The following is a 26082-nucleotide window of genomic DNA, read 5'->3' as shown; positions in this document are numbered from 1 at the left end:
GTATGTAATAAACATTTAGAAATTTACCACAAAGTTTTCTTGCTTTATTTGGGTTGCCTATTTGTTTAAAAGTGTTTGCTTGCTGGTTTAAAAAAAAACCTGTTGTCAAGTGATGCATGATGACCCTTTTAGTCAAATGCAGTCACACACACACACACCATACACCACCCCCCCGCCCCCCAATAAAATATCAGGCATAAAAATGTCTTATGAAAACATAGGTAAGGCAGAATAAAGTGTTACTCTATGATAAAATCACCAGCAGAATAAACAAAGAATGCCCAAATAAATGCACTTAAATATAGACCCTTAAAATGTATTTATTTTTCCTGAAATCATCATTCCATATGCATTTGGTGTCCAACCTCAAAAAAGGTCACACAATGGTAAAAAATAAAAATAATAATAAAAGTTAAACAAATATTTTTGGAACAAAAACTCCAGTTGACAACTCATTCTGTAGACATTTAAATTAAGAACAATTAAAAGATATCACTGTAAAAACAGTCACTGATCAAAATAAGTTGTTTGAAAAGCAAGACACAAAAAGGTGATACTGAATATATCTGAGGTGGATTTTAATTAACTGTACTCATTTGAAGCTCCACAATCATAACTGTAGCTCTCAGTATTTCGCAAACCTTTCAAAATGCCCTTATTATAGTATTAAGCAAAACACCAAAGCTCTTAAACTTACATTCATTCTAAATGCCATAATAAAGACATTGTGTAATGCAATTTAGATCTCAACACTTAAAACAATAAGGTCTACTGGCCATTGCTTTTTAAGTGAAGTGAGTATAACCTTGGTTGAAGAGACACATTTATGGGGGAAATCCCCTTGCAGACATAATTAGTGGGAAGGTAACCTCTTTCTGTATTAACCAAGGTTGTCATGTGTTTTCAATATGAAACAATGAATTGTAACTGAAGTCAGATCCTAACTTCTGTAATGATTATTTGTTTCATCAATGTTATAAGCACAATATCTCAGCTCAGCTGTTCACGATCGATCTATTTCAAAATTATGTGAAAGCCTTCTCCACTGTCCGCTAAAATAAAAAAAATAAAAAGTTAGTGTACAAATATTGGCAATAACAAAACTTCAACTATATATTGTTGACAAGTTTGATGTCTCAAGCAAAGCATTATCCTAAAAAGTACAGGAAGGAGGACGGCAGGAGAGTATCAAAAAGGGAAATGTTTAAAAGTCTACTTTTTTCAAATATTTAAAACAAATTACAACAATATTATAAAATGATTTACACTATAGTGTACAAAGAATAACAGAAGGGTATTGCAACTTTTTTGTGTGCTCATTTTAATAAAATCAAAAACAATTGCTATTGTTCCCCTTTGTGGATTAATGATGGGAAAATCTTAAACTAGAAGACAGGTGCCAAACACTTCCCTATACTTTATGTCCTGCTCTGCTTCTCTGTAACCCTGCACAGTTACTAACCAGATTATAGATGTCAAAAAAATGGGAATCAGTTGTTAAATTTAGAAAAGAACAAAAAAATAGTGTAATACAGTTAAATATGAATGTGTGCTATCATTAAATGCACTCACAGGATGGAAGTATGGACTGCGCTCAAGGGTGCCTCCCCCGATGGTGCTGGGGGGTTGGAAATCACAGGATTTGGCAAGAGAATAGCCACTTTATTACAAAATAAAAAGGTGTATATCACATATATCAACCAAATTGGTCCTACGCGTTTCGTCCCAGTGACTTGGGACTTCCTCAGGGATTTGAGATCAATGTACAATTACAAACATTCAAACAAGTAAAAAGCAGCCTAACCAAACCCACCCCTGAATCCCTTTAAATAGGGCTAAGCCCGGAGTCCAATTGGTGGCAAAGGACCAATTTGGTTGATTTTTATCATTCTATAGGTGATATACCCCTTTTTATTTTGCAATAAAGCTGCTATTCTCTTGCCAAATCCTGATCTGGAGTCCCAATTTCAAGTGGGCGACCTAGAACAGATTTCCAGCCCCCCCAGCACCATCGGGGGTGGCACCCTTGTGCTCAATCTATACTTCCATCCTGTGAGTGCATTCAATGATAGCGCACATTCATATTGCCTAACTGTAATGCATTATTTTTTGTTCTAGGTTCTTTTCTAGATTTAAAAGCAGATTTCCATTTTTTGTGGTCTATAAACTGGTTGAGATCATTATCTGGAAAGTAATCATATGGAGGCTGTCCAATTTCACTATTAGATAACTAATATTTTATACTTGTTGCACACTATTTACACGTTATACTGTGGTGATAGTGTTGTTCTGCATCTACAGTTACTAACCAACAAGAATGCATGAAACACCAGAAGAACAAAGTACTAGTACAGGAGAATGTTGGAGGACAAGTTTCCTGGATACAACACATGTTGACCATGCCAGTTGCTTTCAATATACATTAAGTTACCGTATTTATCGGCGTATAACACGCGCCGGCGTATAACACGCACCTCTTTTTCAGAAGGAAATTCCAGGAAATTTCCACCCCTCCCATAGTATTCCCCCCCCTCATCCCATAGTGTTCCCCCCCCCTTTCCATAGTATTCTTCCCCCCCTCCCATAGTATTCTCCCCCCCTCCCATAGTATTCTCCCCCCATAGTATTCTCCCCCCCCCCCTCATCCCATAGGGTTCCCCCCCCTTCCATAGTATTCTTCACCCCCTCCCATAGTATTCTCCCCTCATCCCATAGTGTTCCCCCCTCATCCCATAGTGTTCCCCCCTCCCATAGTATTCTCCACCCCCCATAGTGCCCCTCCCATAGTGTGTCCCCCCTCCCATAGTGTCCCCTAGTGCACTTTCCCTCTGTCCCATATTTACTTACCTGTCTTGAAGCGTGGGCCGGCTTCACAGCGCGCACCGCGGTACTGGAACTTAAATTTCAGGTTCCGGTTTCCGGCGGGACTGAAAGGAAGTGTGCACACTATTGTGTGCACACTTCCTTTCAGTCCCGCCGGTTGTGGAACTTAAATTTCAGGTTCCGGTTTCCGGCGGGACTGAAAGGAAGTGTGCACACAATAGTGTGCACACTTCCTTTCAGTCCCGCCGGAAACCGGAACCTGAAATTTAAGTTCCAGTACCGCGGTGCGCGCTGTGAAGCCGGCCCACGCTTCAAGACAGGTAAGTAAATGTGGGATATCGGCGTATAACACGCACCCATGATTTTCTCCCTATTTTCAGGGAGAAAAAGTGCGTGTTATACGCCGATAAATACGGTAATTTAGCATTACAAGCATACACTGAAGGTAAACAGGTATAATGTAACAGTGCATGTATAGAAAATCTGCAAGTTGCCTTGTTTTGATGGTAGTTTTTAATTATTTTTTTTAGTGAACCAAATGGTGAATTAAAAAGGCAAGGTAGCATATTTTAATCACCAAAAAGACCAAACGTGTTTTTTTGTTGGGCTATTTTTTTGCACTTAATAAAATAATTAACAATGATTTGTACAAAGCCTGTTCCAGAATTTTAATTTAGAAGACTACATAAAATAAGGTAAAAGTAAGGAATCTTTATGCAATCATAGCATCGGACTCCCTAAAATCCTTTTTAATAAGAGCCCTAATTTGATAAAGTTGAAATGCAAAATACCTTTTAATGTTGTAACCATGAAACAGCTTTCATCCTGAAAATTCTGAACCATCTAGGGAAAAAAAATAATAATTTATGAACATGTATGGAAAATACTCTAAACCTTTTATGTATATATCCACAAACCATTCAAAATTGCAAAGTAGGAATTTAGGGTCTATCGAATTTTTATGGACTGTTCAAAACCTTCACACTGTACCTTTTGGAAAATGTTGTAGAAAATAAACTCCACATCAAACCACCTGCAAGGTTTTCAGTGTGTTTATTCACAAAACTTCAAATTGTAGTGAAGTTAAATCTGAATAAGTTTGGCAAAAATGGCCAATTAGAAATAAATTTCGACTCACTCAGCTACAATCACAGAGTAAATTCTAAAACTTGTTCAGAATGTTCAGCACATTACAATGCAGTCAGTTTATATAAGCAATCAAATGTGCAAATGCTAGTGTTGGTGATATACCAATGTTAGCACATAGGGTGTTATAATCACTACCTTGTTTTGAGTGGTGTAATAATTTTTTTTTAAAAGGGACCAGGGTACATGTGGTCACCACATTTTTGGTTTGTCAAAGCATGACCTAGTAGAGATGCACTGCAAATCCTATGGCATGCCCTTACAATGACCTGTAATTACTCAAAAACATGACAAACCTGCAGTGTTAAAGCTGAATCTATGCCTTACATGGCAGTTTAGTAACCCAACAATCAAGTTATGTCAATAAATGCAGGTATGCAAATTTCAAATATATACTGCCTCAGCATTTTAAAACTTCATGTGACACCTGTACACTAAATTCTGACAAATCTGTGTGCGCCACTTTGTGTGTCTCTGTGTGACTCAACAAGTTAGTATCTGTTAATGTGAATGTTTTGCATTCAATGTGCAACGCAATAAAAAACAAAATATGAAGGGTACATATATACCCAAACCGGAATACTAATTAAATACTGAATAAATGTTCAAGAGCAGCCAACTCATTCAGAAACTTTATAATAAAAAAAAAAAAAAAAAAAAATCACTCTTACCTGATCACTGACCACGACATGAATGCCAGTGGGACCCTGTCTATAAACACTGGATATTTGATGAAGAGGAATATCAAAAACCACAGCCATCTTACTGGTTAATTCTGATGCATTAATATCTTCCAAATATAATGCATGGTAAACTGCACATGGAAATAAAATAATTTAAAAATTACAAAAATACAAAATAATAATACAGATTAATCCGTTAGAAGGTTAAAGTGCTACAAATAACTCACAAAAAGTATAAGTAGTAATATAAACAGTGTTGTGCTTACTCTCCAAGTAAAATAAGAAAAATAAATTGACAGTATAGCCCCCAAAACGTAAATGAACAATATAGGGTCAGGAACACAAACATGTATCCCTGACCCTAAAGCATTGAAACCACCACCTCCTCTCCCCAAATGCCTACCTAAATATAATAAAATCTTACTTGCATTCAAGTCTGAAGCTGCTGGCTCTGCCCCTGTCTTCCTCTGCAACTGCCTGTGTCTGCTGACATCATCAGAAGTAGTGGTCTGAGCCAATCACAATGCTTCCCCATAGGATTGGCTGAGCTTGTCAAGAAGGCAGATCAGGGGCAGAGCCAGCACAATCCAAACACAGCCATGACCAATTAGCATCTCCTCAGAGATGAATTGAATCAATGCATTTCTAGGAGGAAAGTCCAGTGTCTGCATGCAAAGGGTGGAGATACTGAATAGCAGTACAGCTCAGTGTTCGGCACTGCCCCTAGCAGTCATCTGAGGAGTGGCCAGTGGAGTTATCACTAGGTTGTAATGTAAACACTGTATTTTCTCTGAAAAGACATTGTTTACTGCAAAAAGCCTGACGGAAATTATTCTACTCACAAGAACAAATACAATAAGCTGTTAGTTGTTCTGGTGACTATAGTGCCCCTTTAATTTATCTTAATGAAGTGTATTTGACTTCTGACAAGGTACAAAACAGATTTCATATCAGACAGGAGGCTAATATTATGCAATATTCCATGTTCACCAAGCATCAGCAGCAAATTTTATATGAACAAAAGTTAGAATGCGAAGAAAACTTTATTTTAACCAAACTAAAAGGTATCAGCAACAGCCAATCAGAACACAGCCAAGTCTATAAATAACAGGCAATATAGTCAACTCCTTTCTTTGTGGTTTCTCATAAGAGTATCATTGTATTACCAGTTTAGAAAAACATGAATTGGGTTGCATATTTTCTAATTTATTCTACATATTTTATTTCCCAGTACATTTATTTTTCCTTAAAGGGACACTAGTCACCAGAACAACTACAGCTTATTGTATTTGTTCTGGTGAGTAGAATCATTCCCTTCAGGCCTTTTGCAGTAAACACACAGAGAAAATGCAGTGTTTACATTACAGCCCAGTGATAATTCCATTGGCCACTCCTCAGATGTCTGCTAGAGGTGCTTCCTGGGGCAGTGCTGCACAATGTGCTGAACTGCCATTCAAGGTCTCCACCCTCTGCATGCAGACACTAAACTTTACTCATAGAGATGCATTGATTCAATAGGGGGGATAGATGGTGGTTTTAACACTATAGGGTCAGGGATACACGTTTGTGTTCCTGACCCTATAGTGTTCCTTTAAATTACCTTTTCATTCACTTTTTTGTGGACAATCTTTGCCTTTTAAGTGTTGCTCCATTATTCATAGTTTTATTGCTTAGTTTAAAACCTTTCATGTTTCCTGGCTTATACTGCACCTTCTGTTTCCCTCCATGTTACTTTCTCTTTCTACATTCGTTCTCGTTGCCTATGTGCGCCACTCCCCTCCTCCCTGCGCATTTACTTGCTGGATTTTAATTGGCTGTATCAAATGGCTACTGTAAAACTTTTGTCGGTCATTTACGACCGGAATTTCAGTGCTTTAATTAATGATTTAATTTTTTCACTTCATACCTTTCATTTTAAATGTTGTATTTTAGTTTAGTTTATTATTTAGTATCATTTTAGTAGGCATATTTTAGAAAAAAAAATACTGTGCAATATCTAGCAGTTTTACTGTAGCTCCAAAAGTACAGACCAAAAAAAAAAAAAAAAAGTACAGTGAAATATTTTCAGACCCCTTTGAGTCTGTTCAAATTACTGTATTCAAAGCCATATTACCAGCAATGTCTTCTATGCAAAATTCCATAAGTCACTCAGTCACTCTGGTTTTGTCTCAGGCACAGATTAACAAATCTTGGAATCCCTCTACTCCCTCAGACCGCTACTGGTCAGCTAAAGAATCAAAGGCAGCTTGCAATGGCATGTTGTGGAAAGTCTGATATGGTCACCCAGAAAACCAAACATGGCTTAAACAGTCCTACTCCTTCCACCAAACACTCTAAATCAATGCTCTAAAGCAGGGTTGCCCAAAGTGTGGGCCGCTGGGTGATTCCCACTGGGTCGTGCTGACTCACGCCTCCAGGGCCGCCGGGGACCTATGAGACAGTCAAGCAGACTGATTAGTCGGGCCCTTGGTCCGTGACCACGGGTCCAACGGCTTGCCCTGTTTTTGCAGACAGTGTTTTTCTAGAAATCTAACTTCCAAAGACATAATATAAAGGCCTGCTGTACTTTTTTTTTTATTTTTACCTTGAACTGGTCCATCTCCATTTTCCCTACTGTCTCCATCTGCTTGGCTTTCTAGAGGAGCACCTCCAGATATATCTTGACACACATAAATTGTTAAACGGGGCGGAATGATCCTGGAACAAAAGGAGTTGTTAGATATGGCTATTAAATGGAAAAAAATATTCTATCTTCGTCTATAAATGGTTAAAAGAAAAGAACAATCAGCCTCTTTGCAGATTATGACTTCCTTTGGCTGCCACCCCACAGTTCTCTCTGGTCTCCAGGGGGAAAATCTGACAGCCACTAGAAGTGGAGTTAACCGTGAATAGTAATTATTGCAGTTTCTCAATAACTGCAATAATTACTATTGCAGGGTTACGGGACATGGGACATTACACCTAGACGATTTCAATGAGCTGAAGTGGTCTGGATGACTAGAATGTCCCTTTAAATAAAAAGGATTTGATTGGAACACATAGAATGGAGATCACAACCAAAAGTTATAAAAAATATAATTACAGTAAGTGTCCCAAGAGAGTTTTAGATATTATGTAGGCATTTCGGGGTGGGGAGAAAATATTACCGTAATTTCAAAGCATTGAATAAACGAATTCCATTAGCAGGACCACAAATTTGAACTAAATCCTCTCTGGTCAACCTTAATAAATCAGCCCCTATGGAGAATAAGAAAAGTGAAAACATTAATATTATTTGTATAAAATTTAGAAGGACACACACACACACAAAGGAAACAAATGCAAAAGTTATTTCTAACCTGAGAAGTTAGAAAAAAGTCTTGTGTATGTGGAAAACCTGTTCCTCACCAGCCATTGCTGTGCATCTTGAATTGTAGCAGTTGGATGAAGTTGCTAATGGGAAAGGCAGCACATTAGAAATTTAGTGATATACACAATGTGCAATTAAGTGGCACTGCAGATAACATTTAAATATCTTGATGAGCAGCTACACCATCCCTTAGATAGGAGGCACTACTCACTTTAGAAATTTGCACAACTTTTTAGAAAAAAAAAAATACCCCTTTGTTTGCTACTCATCTTCATTAAGCCAGTCAGTACCCAATATAAGTATCTGACAAGTAACAGATGCATAGTGGAAAAGAGACATGTGTCCATAAAGTTCAGCCTCTCTCATTTCTGTTTTTTGGGGTTGATCCAAACGAAGGAAAATACCCAGTTTGGAGCGCTTTCCGATTTTGTAACAAACTAGGAAAAAATCCCTTCTTGACCTCAGAATTGCAGTCGGATATCTCCTTGGATCAAGCAGCTGTTACCCCACGTACTAAATAGGATATCCCTGTATATTATGTTTTTGCAAGTATGCATCAGATTGCTGTTTAACCATCTCTATGGACTCTGATAATACCACATCTTCAATAGTCACAATTAAAACAGGTAGGCACACTTAATATGCTAATAAAGAACAGAAAATAACAACGAAACTCGGGTGCTCACTCGTATAAGGCCGTATTCCAAACAGGCCAAAAGAGTTACATTTATTGCTTGAACAAGGAGCACAACCACAAAAGTATATAGAAAAATATGTTTATTACATGGGTCAAAATAATAGGCTCTCATAAACAGTATCAATGCATAAAAAAAAGACAATAAATGTCCAATAAAGAATACAATGCAATATCTATAAGTTCTTAAGTTGCATACAAGCAAACTGCATAATGCATAAAAAATTATTTATGAGTATACAAGACAGCTATATGAGATGCCAAATTCAATAACCCCCCCCAAAATGATAAATTACACAAAAATAAAGACAACATACCAGACCTAGTGAGAAGAAGGACAAGAGTCTGGTATGTTGTCTTTATTTTTGTGTAATTTATCGTTTATTTTTGGGGTTATTGAATTTGGCATCTCATATAGCTGTCTTGTATACTCATATATAATTTTTTATGCATTATGCAGTTTGCTTGTATGCAACTTAAGAACTTATAGATATTGCATTGTATTCTTTATTGGACATTTATTGTATTTTTTATGCATTGATACTGTTTATGAGAGCCTATTATTTTGACCCATGTAATAAACATCTTTTTCTATATACTTTTGTGGTTGTGCTCCTTGTTCAAGTAATAAAACCACATCTTCAGTCAGAGAATTCCACATCCTTATCTCCTTTCTACCAGTCTAAATGCGTGACCTTTTGTCCTATGTATAGTCTGTGAATAGATTTCCAGACAATGGTTTGTATTGGTCATGAATATATTTGTGTAATGCTATCATATTCCTTCTGAGATGCAGTTTTTCTAAACTAAACAGATATATATAATTTTTTTTTTTACCTTTCTTCATAACTAATGTTCTATTCTTTTTATTAAAGGCACACTATAGTCAGCTAATTGTATTTGTTCTGGTGAGCAGAATCATTTCCGTCAGGCATTTCACAGTAAACACGGTCTTTTCAGAGAAAAAAGGGTAATAGAAGCATAGTTTTTAGACACTCAAAACTAATGCAGACACAAGTCATTGCCTGTTAAATCTGAAGCATAGATGTGTATTTTTAGACTACGTGTTATTAGTCAAACTCAGTGTTTTCTACTATTTACAATATAAATTTGGTACTTACTTCAAAATTCCCTTGTGGAATAGCATCTCCTTGGTGATTTGGTGAAGAGGAGTTGCTAACAACAACAAAAAATAATTACATTTTACTTTTCCTTTTGTGAGATTTTTGATTTTAACATTTCTTGTAAATTCTTGTTTTACTGAATATATACAGTAAACCACACATGTGCAAATGTGTGTGCTTGAAGCTTCTTAGGTAATCATAAACAAATGTAACTTGCATGAGAAACAGTTTTTACTCATAAGAGTGCTTTTGATTCAATGTAAATCAATTACTTTCTGAAATGGGAAACCCTACACAGCAAAAGTGTTATTCATTTTTAAGCAATTTATTCTGCTATACATTTGATAACAAAAACACAAACAAAATAGTTTCAAAAAACCTACCAAGTTGAACTGATTATACAGGAATACCAAACTGCTTTTACATTTTCCAACAATTTTCCAGTATACCTGAATACCACGTTTATTTATTAATTTATTCTAGTACACACCTGTCTGGGACACTGTAGGTACTGTGTTGAGTAGGAGAGGTAAATGTAGGTGTTGTAGTTGGACTTGTATTTACATATGCTGTATCTGGCCACGGTGAACACTGCAGAAAACCAAAAAAACAAATATCAAGTTACAATTTATATACTGGGGAAGAGATTTAGCTATACGAGACTTATACAACTCATTTACATTTACGAAACCCCAACACACACACACACACACACACACACACACACACACACACAAACTTACCGGTATATATATCAAATTAGTTGTGAGAATCACTTTAGTTTATTATAAATCTATATTCGGTTTTAATGACTACAATACATTTAAAAACAGAAACTGTTCTATAGGTTGACAAACATTTTGAAAACAAATTGTACAGACGAGCATGCAAGTTTTACAAGCTTGTATCATTTCAATGGATGAAGGTCATCATGCCAAAATTAGGAGGGCATTTGATGGATCTGCACTTGGGGCATCATATTGTGGACTACATGGTCCATAATCTTGAGAGTTAAAGGGACACTATAGTCACCAGCTTAATGTAGTTCTGGTGAGTAGAATAATTATTTTCAGGCATTTTCATGCAAACACCGCCTTTTCATAGGGGCACTGTTTACACTGCCCCTAGGGACACCTCCAAGTGGCCACTCCTCAGATGGCCACTGGAGGTGCTTCCTGGCTCAGTGCTGCACAGTAGACAGCAGTGCCATTCAGCGTCTCCACGCTCTGCATGGGGACACTGAATTTTCCTCATTCAATGCATCTCTATGAGGAGGTGCCGCATGGCCAAAATGGCGTTTGGCCCTGCCGCGTTGTCGATTTTAGCCAATCCAATGCTTTCCCCATGGGAAAGCTTTGGATTGGCTAATAATCTGCAATTCTGGTGATGTCACCAAGGGGGTGGGGCAAGCGCTGGCAGACCCACACGGCGCTGGAAATAAGGTTTTATTAACTTTTTAAGGGGTTAAAGGGGGGGAGGGGGGCGGCAAGCCTCCTAAATGGTGGGTTTTGCACTATAGGGTCAGGAATACATGTTTGTGTTCCTGATCCTATAGTGTTCCTTTAAGGAAATACCTCATTAACACAGAAATAATATATAGTAATAATTAAACAAATGCAAATTATATTCTAGTCTTGCTGTCTGAAGCTTTGGGAATTATGGTTCAAAATCCCTCACCTACACCAACAAGACAGAACAGGGTAGCAGAAGATTCTTTCACTAATTTGTGATCAGAAAGAAGAGAAAATTCTGTCATAAGAAATATTGCATTTGCCATTTATACAGGCATATACTGGTACTTATGTAAAAATACTCAAATTGCAATAATTTCCTATACAAATTCATTTATAAATGTTTACTGGGACCATACATCAGCGAAAAATGGGACTATATCACAAAACATGCATCCGGACATCTTCACTGAAAACAAAATTTACGAAATATTGAATTGAAGATCAAACTGCAAAATATCGGAGTTTGAATTTTAACAATAGCTATAGTAACAACATGGCTATTTTGATATTCTGTTTTCACTGTTTAGTGAATGTTTTTATAGCAACATCTCTTCACTAGTCCGTAGTATACATTCAAATCTGACTTTTTTTGTACAACATTTCAAGAAAAAGTTTATCTATTGGGAAAAATCGAGGCAGATGGAAAAAATACAGAAGAGTTGCAACTTGCATATTGTTTTATGCAACAAATCAAATTTAGGTTTAACATTTTTATGACTATTTCACACGCCACTATAAATAATTACCTTTATTATATCAAACGTTATAGCTAAACAAAAACGCCCCATGAAAAGAGTTTCTGGAAAGGTTCTCTTCACCCAGACCATTTGTTATCAGTGAATTGGGCTGGGTGCAGTGCCCCCTTGTTTCTCACATATCACCTCCTCTAAATGAGAGGAGAAATTTGCTAAGAGGAGCACAGCAATCGCTGCACAGGCACTCCTCATCCCCGTTACTCATAGAAACATAGAATGCGATGGCAGATAAGAACCATTAGGGGAGGGGATTTTTTTTTTTTTTTAAATTACATTTTAAATTAAAAAGGGAGAAAATATTTCAAAGTTAATTTAGGGATCCTCTAAAACCAGGGATAGGCAACCTGCGGCTCTCAAGAAGTCACTAGAGGGACTTCCTGAATTGAAACGGACCTTTGGCCATTATCTCAGTGAGGACTCCCAGGGTCAGATTTTCCCCCAAAGAAAAGCATTGATTAATGTTTTTATTAATGCTTTCCTATGGAGAAATCCTAATGCGAGCACGGCTATTGACGCGCATGCGCATTAGGTCACCCCCACTGACGTTAGTGAGGAGCGTAGGCGGATCCTGACCCAGCGCTGAGGCACATCAGCGCTGGATTCAGGTAAGTGACTGAATGGGTTTAACCCCTTCAGCGCCGCAGGAGGCAAGGGGCACTGTAGGATTCTATAGTACCAGGAAAATGGCATTGTTTTCCTGGCACTATAGAATCCCTTTAAGGTAGAACCTATGGCTATAGATATGCAAAGGATTGCATACAGATAAACAGCAACTAGATGCATACTTGCAAAAACAACATTCAACAATCTAATTTTCTTCAACAGTAGAGCAATAGCTTGTTTATTCAAGGATATATCTGACTGCTATTCTGGGATCAAGAAGGAATTTTTTTCCTAGTTTGTTGCAAAAAACAGATGTGAGGATGGCTGAACTTGATGGACATGTCTCTTTTCAGCCTCGGTAACTCGTACATGAGAGTATTCCATCTACAGGGTGTGGACTTCCATGTCCATTCTTCCAAAAACTGAACATGTACTTTGAACACTGTTATGTTGCTTTTCCTTGACCTTTTAAGCTTTAGAATCTGAAGACCATAAATCTGTTTTCTCTACCAGCTTTAGGCAGGCTTGAGCAAATCAAGACACAGACCACGTTCTTAACCACTATGTTACAGGAAATAGGTATTCTATATTTCCAAAATCGTGAACCATGTGCAGATCAGTATTAAGAAAAAAAGAGAAGAGATGAGTGCCCTAAATTTATTTAAAATATAACCTTTAATAGTAATAATAAAAGCTAGTGTCAGTATCCTTAATGGAGATAATATTCAAAAGTATAATAATAAACTAAGGTATATACACACTGTGGTAGATAGTTTGTCAATAGGAAAATATGTAAAGAGACCCTGTAGACAAAAAATAGATTGAAATAGGACCTACCGTAGCCCTGTATTCTAAGTATTCAGAGACCTTATTTAGTGGTGCCTGCAGAGGATCGTTCTGCAGTCCACAATAGCTAGGTGGTTACGGCTAGCTAGAGAAACAGTGAGTGTACAGAGTAATACACTGAAGTCTAATAAATCTATTAGTGTAAATTAAAGTATAAACGTACTTGTAAATAACTAAAGTATATACAGTGGAGTGAACTGGTAAATAACTAAAGTATATACAATAAGGTAAAAGGTCCTGTACGTAGATTTGTACAAAAAAGTGAACTAATAAATTACTGAAATATATACAATATATTAGAAGGTTTTGTTCTAAAATTGTCAGAGACCTTCACCTGGTAATGTGTGCAAAACAAAGTTTTGCAATCCACAGGGGCTGAGTAAAGTGGCACTAACTGTGCAGATAGTTAAGTAAATATCTTGGTTGAGTAATGTTACAGCAAAAATGCGTTCCAAATACGGATTGAGCAAAATGACGTAATTGAGAAGAGACGCGAGAAGCCGCGTCATCAGAAAAAGACGTAATCGTTTGACGACATCAGGTGACCGTAATGAGGAATTAAAGGGCAAACGCCAAAGATCAACAGGATACGAAACAGAGGAAGAAGAAATAGAGAACAAGGGAAAAAGAGGGAAGAAGTGAATATGGATGGCATCTTTAACCTCTCAGAATATGTATTCAATGAGGAAGAAATAAAAGTCCTGAAAAAAGGGTTAAAATTTGCCCCTAGTTGTGACTTAAATAAATTAGATTTTTTTGTTGATTTAAATAAATTTATGAGACAACTAAGTTTGAAAAAGGTTTTTTTCGGGAAGGAAGAAAACATAGTAGAGAGTGAAGATACTGAATATATTCATACAGAATTAAAAGATAAATCAAAATTCTACCCCAAACACATGGTCTCGGATGAGATGAGAACATTCGAGACCATGGTTATGAAGGACATTAATAAAATTAAGAAACTAAATAGATACCAACAAAATATGACTGTAAAGGAAAAAAAGATTCTAAAGAACATCCAAGATAATAAAGAGTTAATTATAAAACCAGCGGATAAGGAGGGGGGGGGGGGGGGTTTGGTAGTCCTCTCCGAGACTTTGTATGTACAAGAATCTGAGAGAATTCTATCCGACACTACAACTTATCAAAAATTAACCTCGAATCCAATTAATGAAATTAAAGAACAATTTGCAAACTTTATACAGAAGGGGCTTGATAAGGGAATTTTAACTGAGAAAGAAGGCAAATACCTCTCTGTCCCGCACCCCAAAACCCCAGTTTTCTACTATCTTCCGAAAGTCCACAAGAACCCCCTGCACCCTCCAGGTCGCCCAATAATATCTGGAATTGATTCTATTCCATCTAAAATTTCAGAATACATCGATACCCTGTTACAACCCCTAGTGAGCAATACTACAGCACATTTAAAAGACACGATTCACGTCCTACAGCTCTTGAATGCGATTCAATGGAAAGACCAATACCATCTAGTCACAAGTGACGTCACATCTTTATATAGTATTATTCCTCATGAGATAGGTCTTAAAGCAGTCAGGCATTTTTTAACAAAATCCAATTTTAAAGATGATCAAATAGAATAAATTTTAGAAGGAATTTTATTGATCCTGACCCATAACTATTTTTGGTTCCAAGACACATTTTATTTACAGATCCGAGGTATGGCGATGGGCACCAAATTCGCACCCAGTTACGCAAACCTCTTTAGGGCATACTGGGAGGAAGAATGTATCTTTTCGAAACATTCATGGGTTGCGAATTTGGTGTCCTCTCGCCGATATATAGATGATATCCTCCTGATCTGGAATGGTTCCATTGAAGTTTTAGAACAATTTTTATTCTTTCTTAATAATAACGAATGGGGAATTATCCTCACCACGATTCACAGTTCAACAAGTATTAACTTTTTAGATCTTCATATTTTTATAGAAGATAATTCAATTAAGACCAGAAACTTTTTTAAACCTGTTGATGCCAATGGATACATTGATCAGAATAGCTGTCACCACAAACCATGGCTAACCAATGCACCAAAAGGCCAATTCCTAAGAATAAAACGGAATTGTACCAATGACACAGACTTTTTAAATCAAGCAGGAAAGATAAAAAGCCAATTTATGGAGAAGGGATACGATGACTCACTTCTAACCACAGCGATAGAGGAGGTGAGAAAAATCCCAAGGGAACAACTATTGACCTACAAATCAAAGAAAAATGATGAAAAAACATCACAGAGTGCTCGGTTTATATGCAATTTCAATGGCAACAGTAAAAGAGTCAATAGAACCATTAGAAAGTATTGGCACGTCTTACAAGACGATCCAATACTTAAGAAAGTGCTACCTACAAAACCTCAGATCATTTATAGGGGGGCCACAAATTTGAAGAGAACCATAGCCCACAGTAGTAAGGAACCCCAAGCACTAAAGCACTTATGAATCAAACGAAAGTTTTTTTTGGATGTGGGTCCTGCCTAGCCTGCAGAATTACAAAGAGCAGAAAAAGGCATATAACAGAAGTGAAAGAATCTACGAATACCACCTTCTCCATTAAGGATCAACTAACTTGTTACTCAAAAGGGGTTATATACCTCTTGAAGTGCCCGTGTAATTTAATATACATAGGAAGGACCATTAGATGCGTTAATGTGAGGGTTTCAGAACACATTAGGAATATTAAAAAGGGACTAGAAACTCATTGCGTCTCTAATCACTTCAAGGTACATCATAACCAAAACCCAGAAAACCTCTTTTTCTGTCCCCTCAAATTAGTGAAAAAAAGATTGGAGAGGTGGGGACTATATTAACAAACTAGGGAAGGAGGAAATGAAGTTTATCTTTAATTTTAACTCTTTAATACCACATGGTCTTAATTCGGATTTTGAATTGTGTCACTTTTTTTAAAATAGCATAAATTTTAGATTGTTCTTATATTTTACCCATATTTTATTTATTCTTATATATATATTTTTACATATGAGATTATGAGACTTAGAACATATGTTATTTTGTATATTTATCAATTATTTAGGTATATTAACTGAATATGGTTTTTTAATATAGATGCAGTTATTATTAAGAACAGTTAGTTGTAACAGTATATGCCATTGACTGCTATTTTCCGTTTGAAACTTAATACTATACAATACAGTTATAAGAGGAAAAGTCATTACTGCTATTTTTCGTTTGAAATTGAATACTGCAATATGTATTTTATTTTTGATACCATCGGAGTAGAGATGATGTACTGGAACGCACATTTGATACGTCGTGCGTTCCAGGGACGCAAGGGTCGCAACAATCAATGACGTCACTCTGTGCGACCCGGAAGTGGAGCGCACGACGTACAGGTTGGAACGCACGTTGCGTTCCACGTGCGCACAACGCCGGAACCCGGAAGCAACGAGCAAAAAGAAAAAACCCGTAAATAGACGCCAGTAAGAAGATATATAAAGTGAAGAGGACCCATCAGAACATTACACCGACTGAGGAAGCCCCCATAGGGGCGAAACGCGTATCGGCATCGGCACTAGTACAGAAGTTACCAAAAGGTACCATTTGGACTTTTATACAACACATTGGACTTTAAATTTGTTTTTCTTTTTGGGACTTTTATGATTGGGTCTGACCTGATTCCAGACAGTACCCATACAGAGATATCCCACATACATTATTTTAACCACTATCAGCACTTATATATAGGTGCTTGTTTTTACAATAAAGAATTGTTCTTTCGCAAAGACGTCGTTTTTCATCCATCACCTGCACCAAATACATCAAGAAGCAGGATTGAGGACGTCCTAAAAGAGTCCTCCTGCGCTATTCATGAGAGCCTTATGATTATATTTGGCTCCATGTTTATCCGCCCAAAGTGTTCCACCAATTGTATGTATTTGTATTTTGATATTTAGAGTGGTATAAGGGGTTCCCACTCAGGTGGTTTATAGCACTGGTTGGCAACACTTTTTTCCCCCGCATATTGTGTATTGTATCCTTCTCTCAAGATCTACAAGCAACTGAAGAAGCCTTCTAATAGGTGAAACGCGTCTTGCAAGCTTTCACCAATTATTTTGGACTTTATATATTGTACCCATTTACTATTTTATCTTATATTTAACTTTTATTTTATTTTGTTTTGCACTAATAAAGAAATTCCTGACACTGGAATTCACGTGCAGTGGAACTACTGTGAAAACAGGAAGACTCCTAAAGCAACAAAAGGGAGTGGGGTCCCTTCCAACTTCCCCACCTGTGCCTTTGGAGCCTCTTATATTGGCTCCATCTTTATGATTACCATACCATTAGAAACACATTTTTGTCTATTTTGATTAGACCAACTATATTACACTAGGCTTTGGCCATGTTGTTTTGACTTTTGCAGCAATATTATACCTGAAAACCAACCATACTCCGCCTATTTCCTTATGTATGTATAATTGCTGTTATTCTGTTTTTGTGTGCAAAGAGAGGTGAGCACACAGGTGTTTAGAGTGTGTTGGTATATTGTGGGTAACACAGCAGGACTTTGAATTTATTTTGAGACAGATATAAATACACTTTTATTTACCAAACAAACGATAAGAACAATAAAAATGAAATTCAAGAGTCCACTTTACGCGTTTCGCCTATTCAAAGGCTTCATTTTTATTGTTCTTATCTTATGTTTGGTAAATAGTGTATTTTATAACTATATTCACACTTTTAATTTTTCCAAACTTCACTTCCGAGTACCAGCATATCCCTGGGTGGGGATTATACCACCAGCGCTATACACTAGAGCAAGTTTTGCTCTAGTAAATGTGAGTACGATTACTATGAATCATCCAGTTAGAGTTATGGCCTGGACTAGTATGACAGCAAAAGGTGTGGGCAGACTGTGGTACTGTAAATGGGAAAAGAAAAGAAAAAGAAAAAAAAACACCGGTGATATACTTGAGTTAAAACTGAAGCCTATGGCACATACTTTGTCCAAGATAATCAAGCCTACATACTTCACTTTGTTATGTTGCTGCAGTGTGCAAAAAGGTTTCAGGAAAATCATATTACACTGCTTGAATGCCCAGGTAGTAGCCCTGATGTGAATCCAATAGAAAATCTGTGGATCCGATTAAACTTGTTAGTGAAAAGTAACAAAGGAATAAAATACAATTGATAGAACCAATCACAATCTTGGTTTTACATTATGACACCGAATTAACTAAAGCACTTGGTTCACTCAATATGATCCTGTTGCGAGGCTGTAAATGCAACAAAAGGTTTCAGTAAAAGAATCAGGTTCTGAAATATGCTTTACCATGGTTTTCATTGTTCAGGATGGGCCAAAATCCAGAAGCTCATGTCAATAAGCAAAACAGTTTCTGATTTAAGAAACTCCAAATATAATTCAGCAGTGCCAAATGCACCGCCTGGCGACCTCATAGGAAGTTATCAAGTTATCGGGCTTTACTTCTTTAAAAACGGCTGAAATGCGAGCACTAGAGCCTCAAACATTAACTATGTTATGAACATCAAAAAAAGACCAGAAACACAAACAGGATCTGTGAAGAGAAAAACACACCCAACTATTTGTGTCTCTCTCTCTCTCTCCACAGAGCCTGTACACCAGTGAGACACTCCAGGGATGTCTCAAGGCATAACCCTAAATTGTACTCAAAGAAAAACACTATTCCTAAAACGTGAAAGAATGCTGCCTGGAAGTATGAACAACCTCAATTAGTCGTATCAAATATGTATGTGTAGTCATACAATTGTAGTAAAAGAGAGAGCTCTCTTTTGCTACAATTGTATGACTACACATACAAATATGGTCATCCAAATGGAAAGAAAAACAAAAACAAAACTGAAAACTAAATAATACTTTATAATGAGGACCTATTGGAGATGTTGACGGAGTTCGACATTTATTGGGTGTCTTTGTCAACCCACTACATCATGACAGTGTGGTAAGTACAAGTTGTGGGAGAGGGAGAAGTCGGAAGGCAACTATGTACAGGAAGGTGTGTTGTGTGTCAGTAAGGAAAAGAATAGGATAGAAGAATGAAAGGAGATAGGAAATTGGAGTATCGATGAAGTATAGGAAATGTCTAGGTCTCACAAAGGAGTTGGGTTGTAGGTTGCTGGTTGTGCCTGTGAATTGAGGCACTAATTGAGTGGTATCTCTGTAACCTTTATTGGAGTTTACAATGGGGACGTGGCAACCAATAGGTTTATAGCCACGGGTCCAAAACCTTATGGAAAACTTTTGGAGTGTATCTGGTCAGTTCGTTTATCCATATCGAGTGCATCTTCAATTTTTCACATCGCTGTGGTAATGGTGTGTATGCGTTTGGCCATAACTCTCCTGTGTATCTGTGTGCTACAAATGTGATCATTGTGGCTAGTTTACCCTAATTTCTAGTGAGAGCTAATTGTTTCAAACATTGCACACGGGTCCGCTGGGAAGTTTTTTTAATACCTGCGCTATCGGTGATTGCACCGTAGACAAGAAACATTGTAATTTGGAGCACGTTTGTCACCATTGTAGGAATGTGTCAGTGTCACCGCACAGCTCCAACATGAGTTTGTCGGGAGCGGTCCCATTTTGTTTAGTCTGTTGGGTACTACCTGAAAAGCATCTTGTACAATTGCTCTGTATGCCTGACACAAATAGTTAAAACCCACATTGCTTTCCATATCTCCTATCAGACGCTCGATTCATCAGGTGGACCAGAATCTCATTCCCATGGAGCTATATACAGTAGCACAATATGTGAGGTATGAGTGGTTAGTGAGATGTCCCATACAGAAATTTGCCTCTTGTGAATTGGTAGTTCCAGGTTAGCGGGACTGTCTCGGCTTGCCTAATGACTAGTGCTGCAGCTAAGTCTCTTTGTTGTAAGAAGCTAAATAAACCTGTGCACAGCAAAAATGTATTGAATATGTATTTAGTCCCCAAGATTGTTCCTATTCTTTCCTTAGGATTAAAGGAAGTGCTCTGTAGACTGACAGCCATACCACGGCTGCGATCGGTTTAACCATATCCCATAGCTGTGTGAGGCCATCTAAATAGCCAAAGCCAGCGGCTCAGTTTTCCTCAAGCAGCTACTTTGTTTTAAGTATTTTCCTACTCTTGACAAAGAGTGGAGCTTAATGCAATTTAATTAACTTTTTCAGGACTTGTCAAGTGCCACGTTAATATCCCTCAATATTCCATCACCTCCATCCTAAGTAATCTCACAATTTCTCCTTTTGCAAGTGTTGCACATGCCTAGTACAATTGGGAGTGGGCATGTGCGAGATCAGAAGTGAGGTGGAAGGATGGGCACTGAAAAAGATGCCGGATGGGGAGGAGATGCCAAACAGAGAGCTTTTCTGAGGTTAGAATGAGGGACATGTGACAATACTTTTGGGGAAACAATTAGGTAATATAAACATCACCAGACAAGTGTCCATGACAAAGCTGCTTTAAGTCAGAAGGAATACAATGTAATACAACAAGGATTGGTATGTAAATTAAATAACCCTTGCAACAAAGATAGTAGAGTAACATAATAGAACAGTTCAGGAAGGTTTAGTATACGCACATAATTACTCTCAGCATGAGTGGGTGTTGCCTTGTGAGAAAGGTCTAGGTTAGACAGTCCAGTGTGCCTTAAAAGGGTCACTCAGCAACATAACTTGGTATTGTGAAATAAATTTACTTTGATTCCAAGGTTCAAGCTTATCGGTGTCATATTAGATATCCTATATTAAAATTTGCTAACTTGGACTCAGGAAATGCTTAATGCTTAAAATGACACTTAAGACCATATATGTCTAGTTCCGGGAGCAGATAGCCCAACCTGAGCTGTCTCTCCTAAATCAGTCGGTTCTCTCTCTGAATTATCTGTTATATGTACATGGTGTTCATCCCTATGTCTTATCTGTACTCCTTTCACTCCCTTCCTACGAGTATTTGCACGTAAGCACTTACTTTTTAATGTATAAAAACACAATTGACAAAATAAAGGTCAGAGGCTTATTTAGAATACCAACAGGTGTCTGGTGTCTAATTCACGCTCCTTCAAGTGCACTTGAAGTAACAATTTAGGCTCCCTTGAATATACCAAAAATCACATTGGATCTATATCAGCATCACTTCAAGATGCATTTAAACATTTAAAACCCTGCATTCACTCTCACCTCTGACAGTGGCTTATAAGTGCAGTGTTTTGTTAAAAAAAAACAAAAAAACCACCTCTGCAGCTATAAGACTGCCCCCTAGAGCTGTCAATCAGGCAACCAGGTTTCTCTCTTCATGCATGCCAGTATCAATTTTGTGTAATGCATTAATTTGTTAAAATGCATTAATAGAAGTTAACTTTTACACCACTAATTTCAGTTTGACTTCTGTAAAAATCTGTGCTTACAGGAACACCAAGCACAAAACCACTAAATTTTTGTGCATCTAGTTTGTGCAAAGACTCTGTGCCTGCATTCAAACAAATGTACCGTATGTACTTGAGTATAAGCCGACCCGAATATAAGCCGAGGCCCCTAATTTTACCCCAAAAAACTGGGAAAACGTATTGACTCGAGTATAAGACTAGGGTGGGAAATGCAGCAGCTACTGGTAAATTTCTAAATAAAATTCGATCCTAAATTATATTAATTGAATATTTATTTACAGTGTGTGTATATAATGAATGCAGTGTGTGTGTGTGTGTGTATATAATGAATGCAGTGTGTGTGTGTGTGTATATAATGAATGCAGTGTGTGTGTGTGTGTGTGTGTGTATATAATGAATGCAGTGTGTGTGTGTATATAATGAATGCAGTGTGTGTGTGTATGAGTGCAGTGTGTGTGTGTGTGTGTGCATGAGTGGTGTGTGTGTGTGTGTGTGTGTGTGCATGAGTGGTGTGTGTGTGTGTGTGTGTGTGCATGCATGAGTGCAGTGTGTGTGTGTGCGTGCATGCATGAGTGCAGTGTGTGTGTGTGTGTGTGCATGCATGAGTGCAGTGTGTGTGTGTGTGCATGAGTGCAGTGTGTGCGTGTGTGCGCATGAGTGCAGTGTGTGTGTGTGCGCGTGTGTGTATGAGTGCAGTGTGTGTGTGTGTGCGCGTGTGTGTATGTATGAGTGCAGTGTGTGTGTGTGTGCGCGTGTGTGTATGTATGAGTGCAGTGTGTGTGTGTATGAGTGCAGTGTGTGTGTATGAGTGCAGTGTGTGTGTGTATGAGATGCAGAGTGTGTGTGTATGAGATGCAGAGTGTGAGATGCAGAGTGTGAGATGCAGAGTGTGAGATGCAGAGTGTGAGATGCAGAGTGTGAGATGCAGAGTGTGAGATGCAGAGTGTGAGATGCAGAGCCTTGGTGGGGGTTATTTTTTAATTATTTTAATATTGTTTTTTGTTTCATTAATATTTTGTATTATTATTATTTTATTATTATTATTTATATATTAATTTTTTCGTCCCCCCTACCTGCTTCCTAGCTGGCCAGGGAGGGGGGGCTCTCACTCCCTGGTGGTCCAGTGGCATTGGTAGTTCAGTGGGGGGGAAGAGGGGAGCTGGCAGGGAGCACTTACCTCTCCTGCAGCTTCTGTCAGCCTCCCTTCTCCTCCGCGCCGGTCCGGTCAGCTCCCCTGTCAGCTTACAGTGTTAGTCTCGCGAGAGCCGCACTATGGCCCCGCGGCTCTCGCGAGACTTACACTGGAATCTGACAGAGGTGCTGAACGGACCGGCGCAGAGGAGAAGGGAGCTGACAGGAGCTGCAGGAGATGTAAGCGCTCGCTGCCAGCCCCCTGTCTGTGCAATGTAAATTGCCATAATACAGACAGTGACTCGAGTATAAGACGAGTTGGGGGTTTTCAGCACAAAATGTGCTGAAAAACTCGTCTTATACGGTAAACACTGTGAAATGCAATGCTTACATTTGTCAGTCAGAATGGTTCCTAGTGTGTCAGATCACCACAGGAGGAACTTCCTTAACCCCTTAAGGACACGAGATGTGTGACATGTCATTCCCTTTTATTCCAGAAGTTTGGTCCTTAAGGGGTAAAGACTTTTGATTAATGAAAATGTTCACTTTTAGCATTGGCAAATAATGTTAATGCTGGTCGTGGAGAAACACTGCAAGTAAATCACTACATCACAAGAGAAGTAGCTGACAGGTGGAGTGCAACAAATGAAGCACAAGTACCATAGAGCCATAATGCTTTTATGAGAAACATTTGACTGGCCCAAGATCATCAGTAACAATGATCTCAGGATAAGAGAAGTGAGAGAGATAAAAATGGAGTGGCCCAATGTTCTATTAGGGTACAGAAAACTTAACTTTAAAAAATAAATACATTTATAGTCGGCATTTCATTGAAGATGTGATTATGAAAAAAGATTCCTGTGTGTTAATACACTGATCAAAAAAATAAAGGGAACACTTAAACAACACAATGCAACTCCAAGTCAATCACACTTCTGTGAAATAAACTGTCCACTTAGGAAGCAACACTGAGTGACAATTTGCTGTTGTGCAAATGGGATAGACAACAGGTGGAAATTATAGGCAATTAGCAAGACACCCACAATAAAGGAGTGGTTCTGCAGGTGCTGACCACAGACCACTTCTCAGTTCCTATGCTTCCTGGCTGATGTTTTGGTCACTTGAATGCTGGCGGTGCTTTCACTCTAGTGGTAGCATGAGACGGAGTCTACAACCCACACAAGTGGCTCAGGTAGTGCAGCTCATCCAGGATGGCACATCAATGCGATCTGTGGCAAGAAGATTTGCTGTGTCTGTCAGCATAGTGTCTAGAGCATGGAGGCGCTACCAGGAGACAGGCCAGTACATCAGGAGACATGGAGGAGGCCGTAGGAGGGCAACAACCCAGCAGCAGGACCGCTACCTCCGCCTTTGTGCAAGGAGGAGCACTGCCAGAGCCCTGCAAAATGACCTCCAGCAGGCCACAAATGTGCATGTGTCTGCTCAAACATTCAGAAACAGACTCCATGAGGGTGGTATGAGGGCCCGACGTCCACAGGTGGGGGTTGTGCTTACAGCCCAACACCGTGCAGGACGTTTGGCATTTGCCAGAGAACACCAAGATTGGCAAATTCGCCACTGGCGCCCTGTGCTCTTCACAGATGAAAGCAGGTTCACACTGAGCACATGTGACAGAGTCTGGAGAAACCGTGGAGAACGTTCAGCTGCCTGCAAAATCCTCCAGCATGACCGGTTTGGCAGTGGGTCAGTAATGGTGTGGGGTGGCATTTCTTTGGGGGGCCGCACAGCACTCCATGTGCTCGCCAGAGGTAGCCTGACTGCCATTAGGTACCAAAATTAGATCCTCAGACCCCTTGTGAGACCATATGCAGGTGCGGTTGGCCCTGGGTTCCTCTTAATGCTAGACCTCATGTGGCTGGAGTGTGTCAGCAGTTCCTGCAAGACGAAGGCATTGATGCTATGGACTGGCCCGCCCGTTCCCCAGACCTGAATCCAATTGAGCACATCTGGGACATCATGACTCGCTCCATCCACCAATGTCACGTTGCACCACAGACTGTCCAGGAGTTGGCACATGCTTTAGTCCAGGTCTGGGAGGAGATCCCCCACGAGACCTTCCTCCACCTCATCAGGAGCATGCACAGGCGTTGTAGGGAGGTCATACAGGCACGTGAAGGCCACACACACTACTAAGCCTCATTTTGACTTGTTTTAAGGACATTACATCAAAGTTGGATCAGCCTGTAGTGTGTTTTTCCACTTTAATTTCGAGTGTGACTCCAAATCCAGACCTCCATGGGTTGAAAAATTTGATTTCCATTTTTTTTTATTTTTGTGTGATTTTGTGGTCAGCACATTCAACTATGTAAAGAACAAAATATTTCAGAAGAATATTTAATTCATTCAGATCTAGGATGTTATTTTTGTATTCCCTTTATTTTTTTTGGGCAGTGTATTCTAGCAAATTATGAGTAATGGGAATTCTTGCTGCATGCAATCCAATTGGAATATTGTTACGATTTTATTTAAATCTCTTTAATGAACAGTGTGTTTGTGCCTTCTTAACGGTTTTCTATAAAATATAAGGAATCTTATATAGTGAGGCAGAAGAGACATTCCAAGCAAACTCAGGCTGGAACTGTTGTAAAGTCACTGCTGCAGAAACATACTAGGAATGGCAGATGGATTACTGTAGGATCTGGTAGACTTAGAGTTGTGGATAAAGGGCATATTGCACAGTCTGCTGCTCTACAAAATTCATTTCCAGCACTTTCAAAGTGTAGTGGAGACAGGTTCAGGCACCGAGTGCAGTGGTATTATGGAGACAGGCTTGGAGACTATGGTGAGGTCTGATAGAATCCCTCAACAACAACTGCTTTCTATCATAAGAGGTGTGGAGCTGGACAATAGCAGTCTTGTGAGAACTTTTCCTGGAGCTACTGCTCACAGAGACAGGAGACGTATCTGTAATCTTGTTAAGCGAGCAAAGCAGGAATGGAAATTGGATGTACTTGTCCATCTAGGGACAAATGACTTGGCTTGCAATGAGGTTTCAGAGGTAAAGGACGTT

General features: G+C 38.6%; 1 protein-coding gene across 2 annotated transcripts in view; it reads right to left on the bottom strand.

Moving 5' to 3' along the window:
• Positions 1-504: 504 nt before the first annotated feature.
• Positions 505-26082, bottom strand: part of UBP1 (upstream binding protein 1) — a 76249-nt gene continuing 50671 nt past the window's right edge. For both annotated transcript variants that reach the window (XM_063452005.1, XM_063452006.1), the window contains 8 exons: positions 10310-10410; positions 9817-9871; positions 7991-8084; positions 7799-7889; positions 7237-7349; positions 4641-4783; positions 3615-3666; positions 505-1052 (listed from right to left, as the gene is read on the bottom strand). In XM_063452005.1, coding sequence (XP_063308075.1) covers positions 1015-1052; positions 3615-3666; positions 4641-4783; positions 7237-7349; positions 7799-7889; positions 7991-8084; positions 9817-9871; positions 10310-10410 — 687 coding nt within the window. In that variant the 3' untranslated portion in view covers positions 505-1014. The remainder of the gene's footprint in view (positions 1053-3614; positions 3667-4640; positions 4784-7236; positions 7350-7798; positions 7890-7990; positions 8085-9816; positions 9872-10309; positions 10411-26082) is intronic.

The sequence above is a fragment of the Pelobates fuscus genome, chromosome 4 (genome assembly GCF_036172605.1).
Source record: "Pelobates fuscus isolate aPelFus1 chromosome 4, aPelFus1.pri, whole genome shotgun sequence".
NCBI lineage: Eukaryota > Metazoa > Chordata > Amphibia > Anura > Pelobatidae > Pelobates > Pelobates fuscus.
This window is presented reverse-complemented; position numbering and strand designations above follow the sequence as displayed.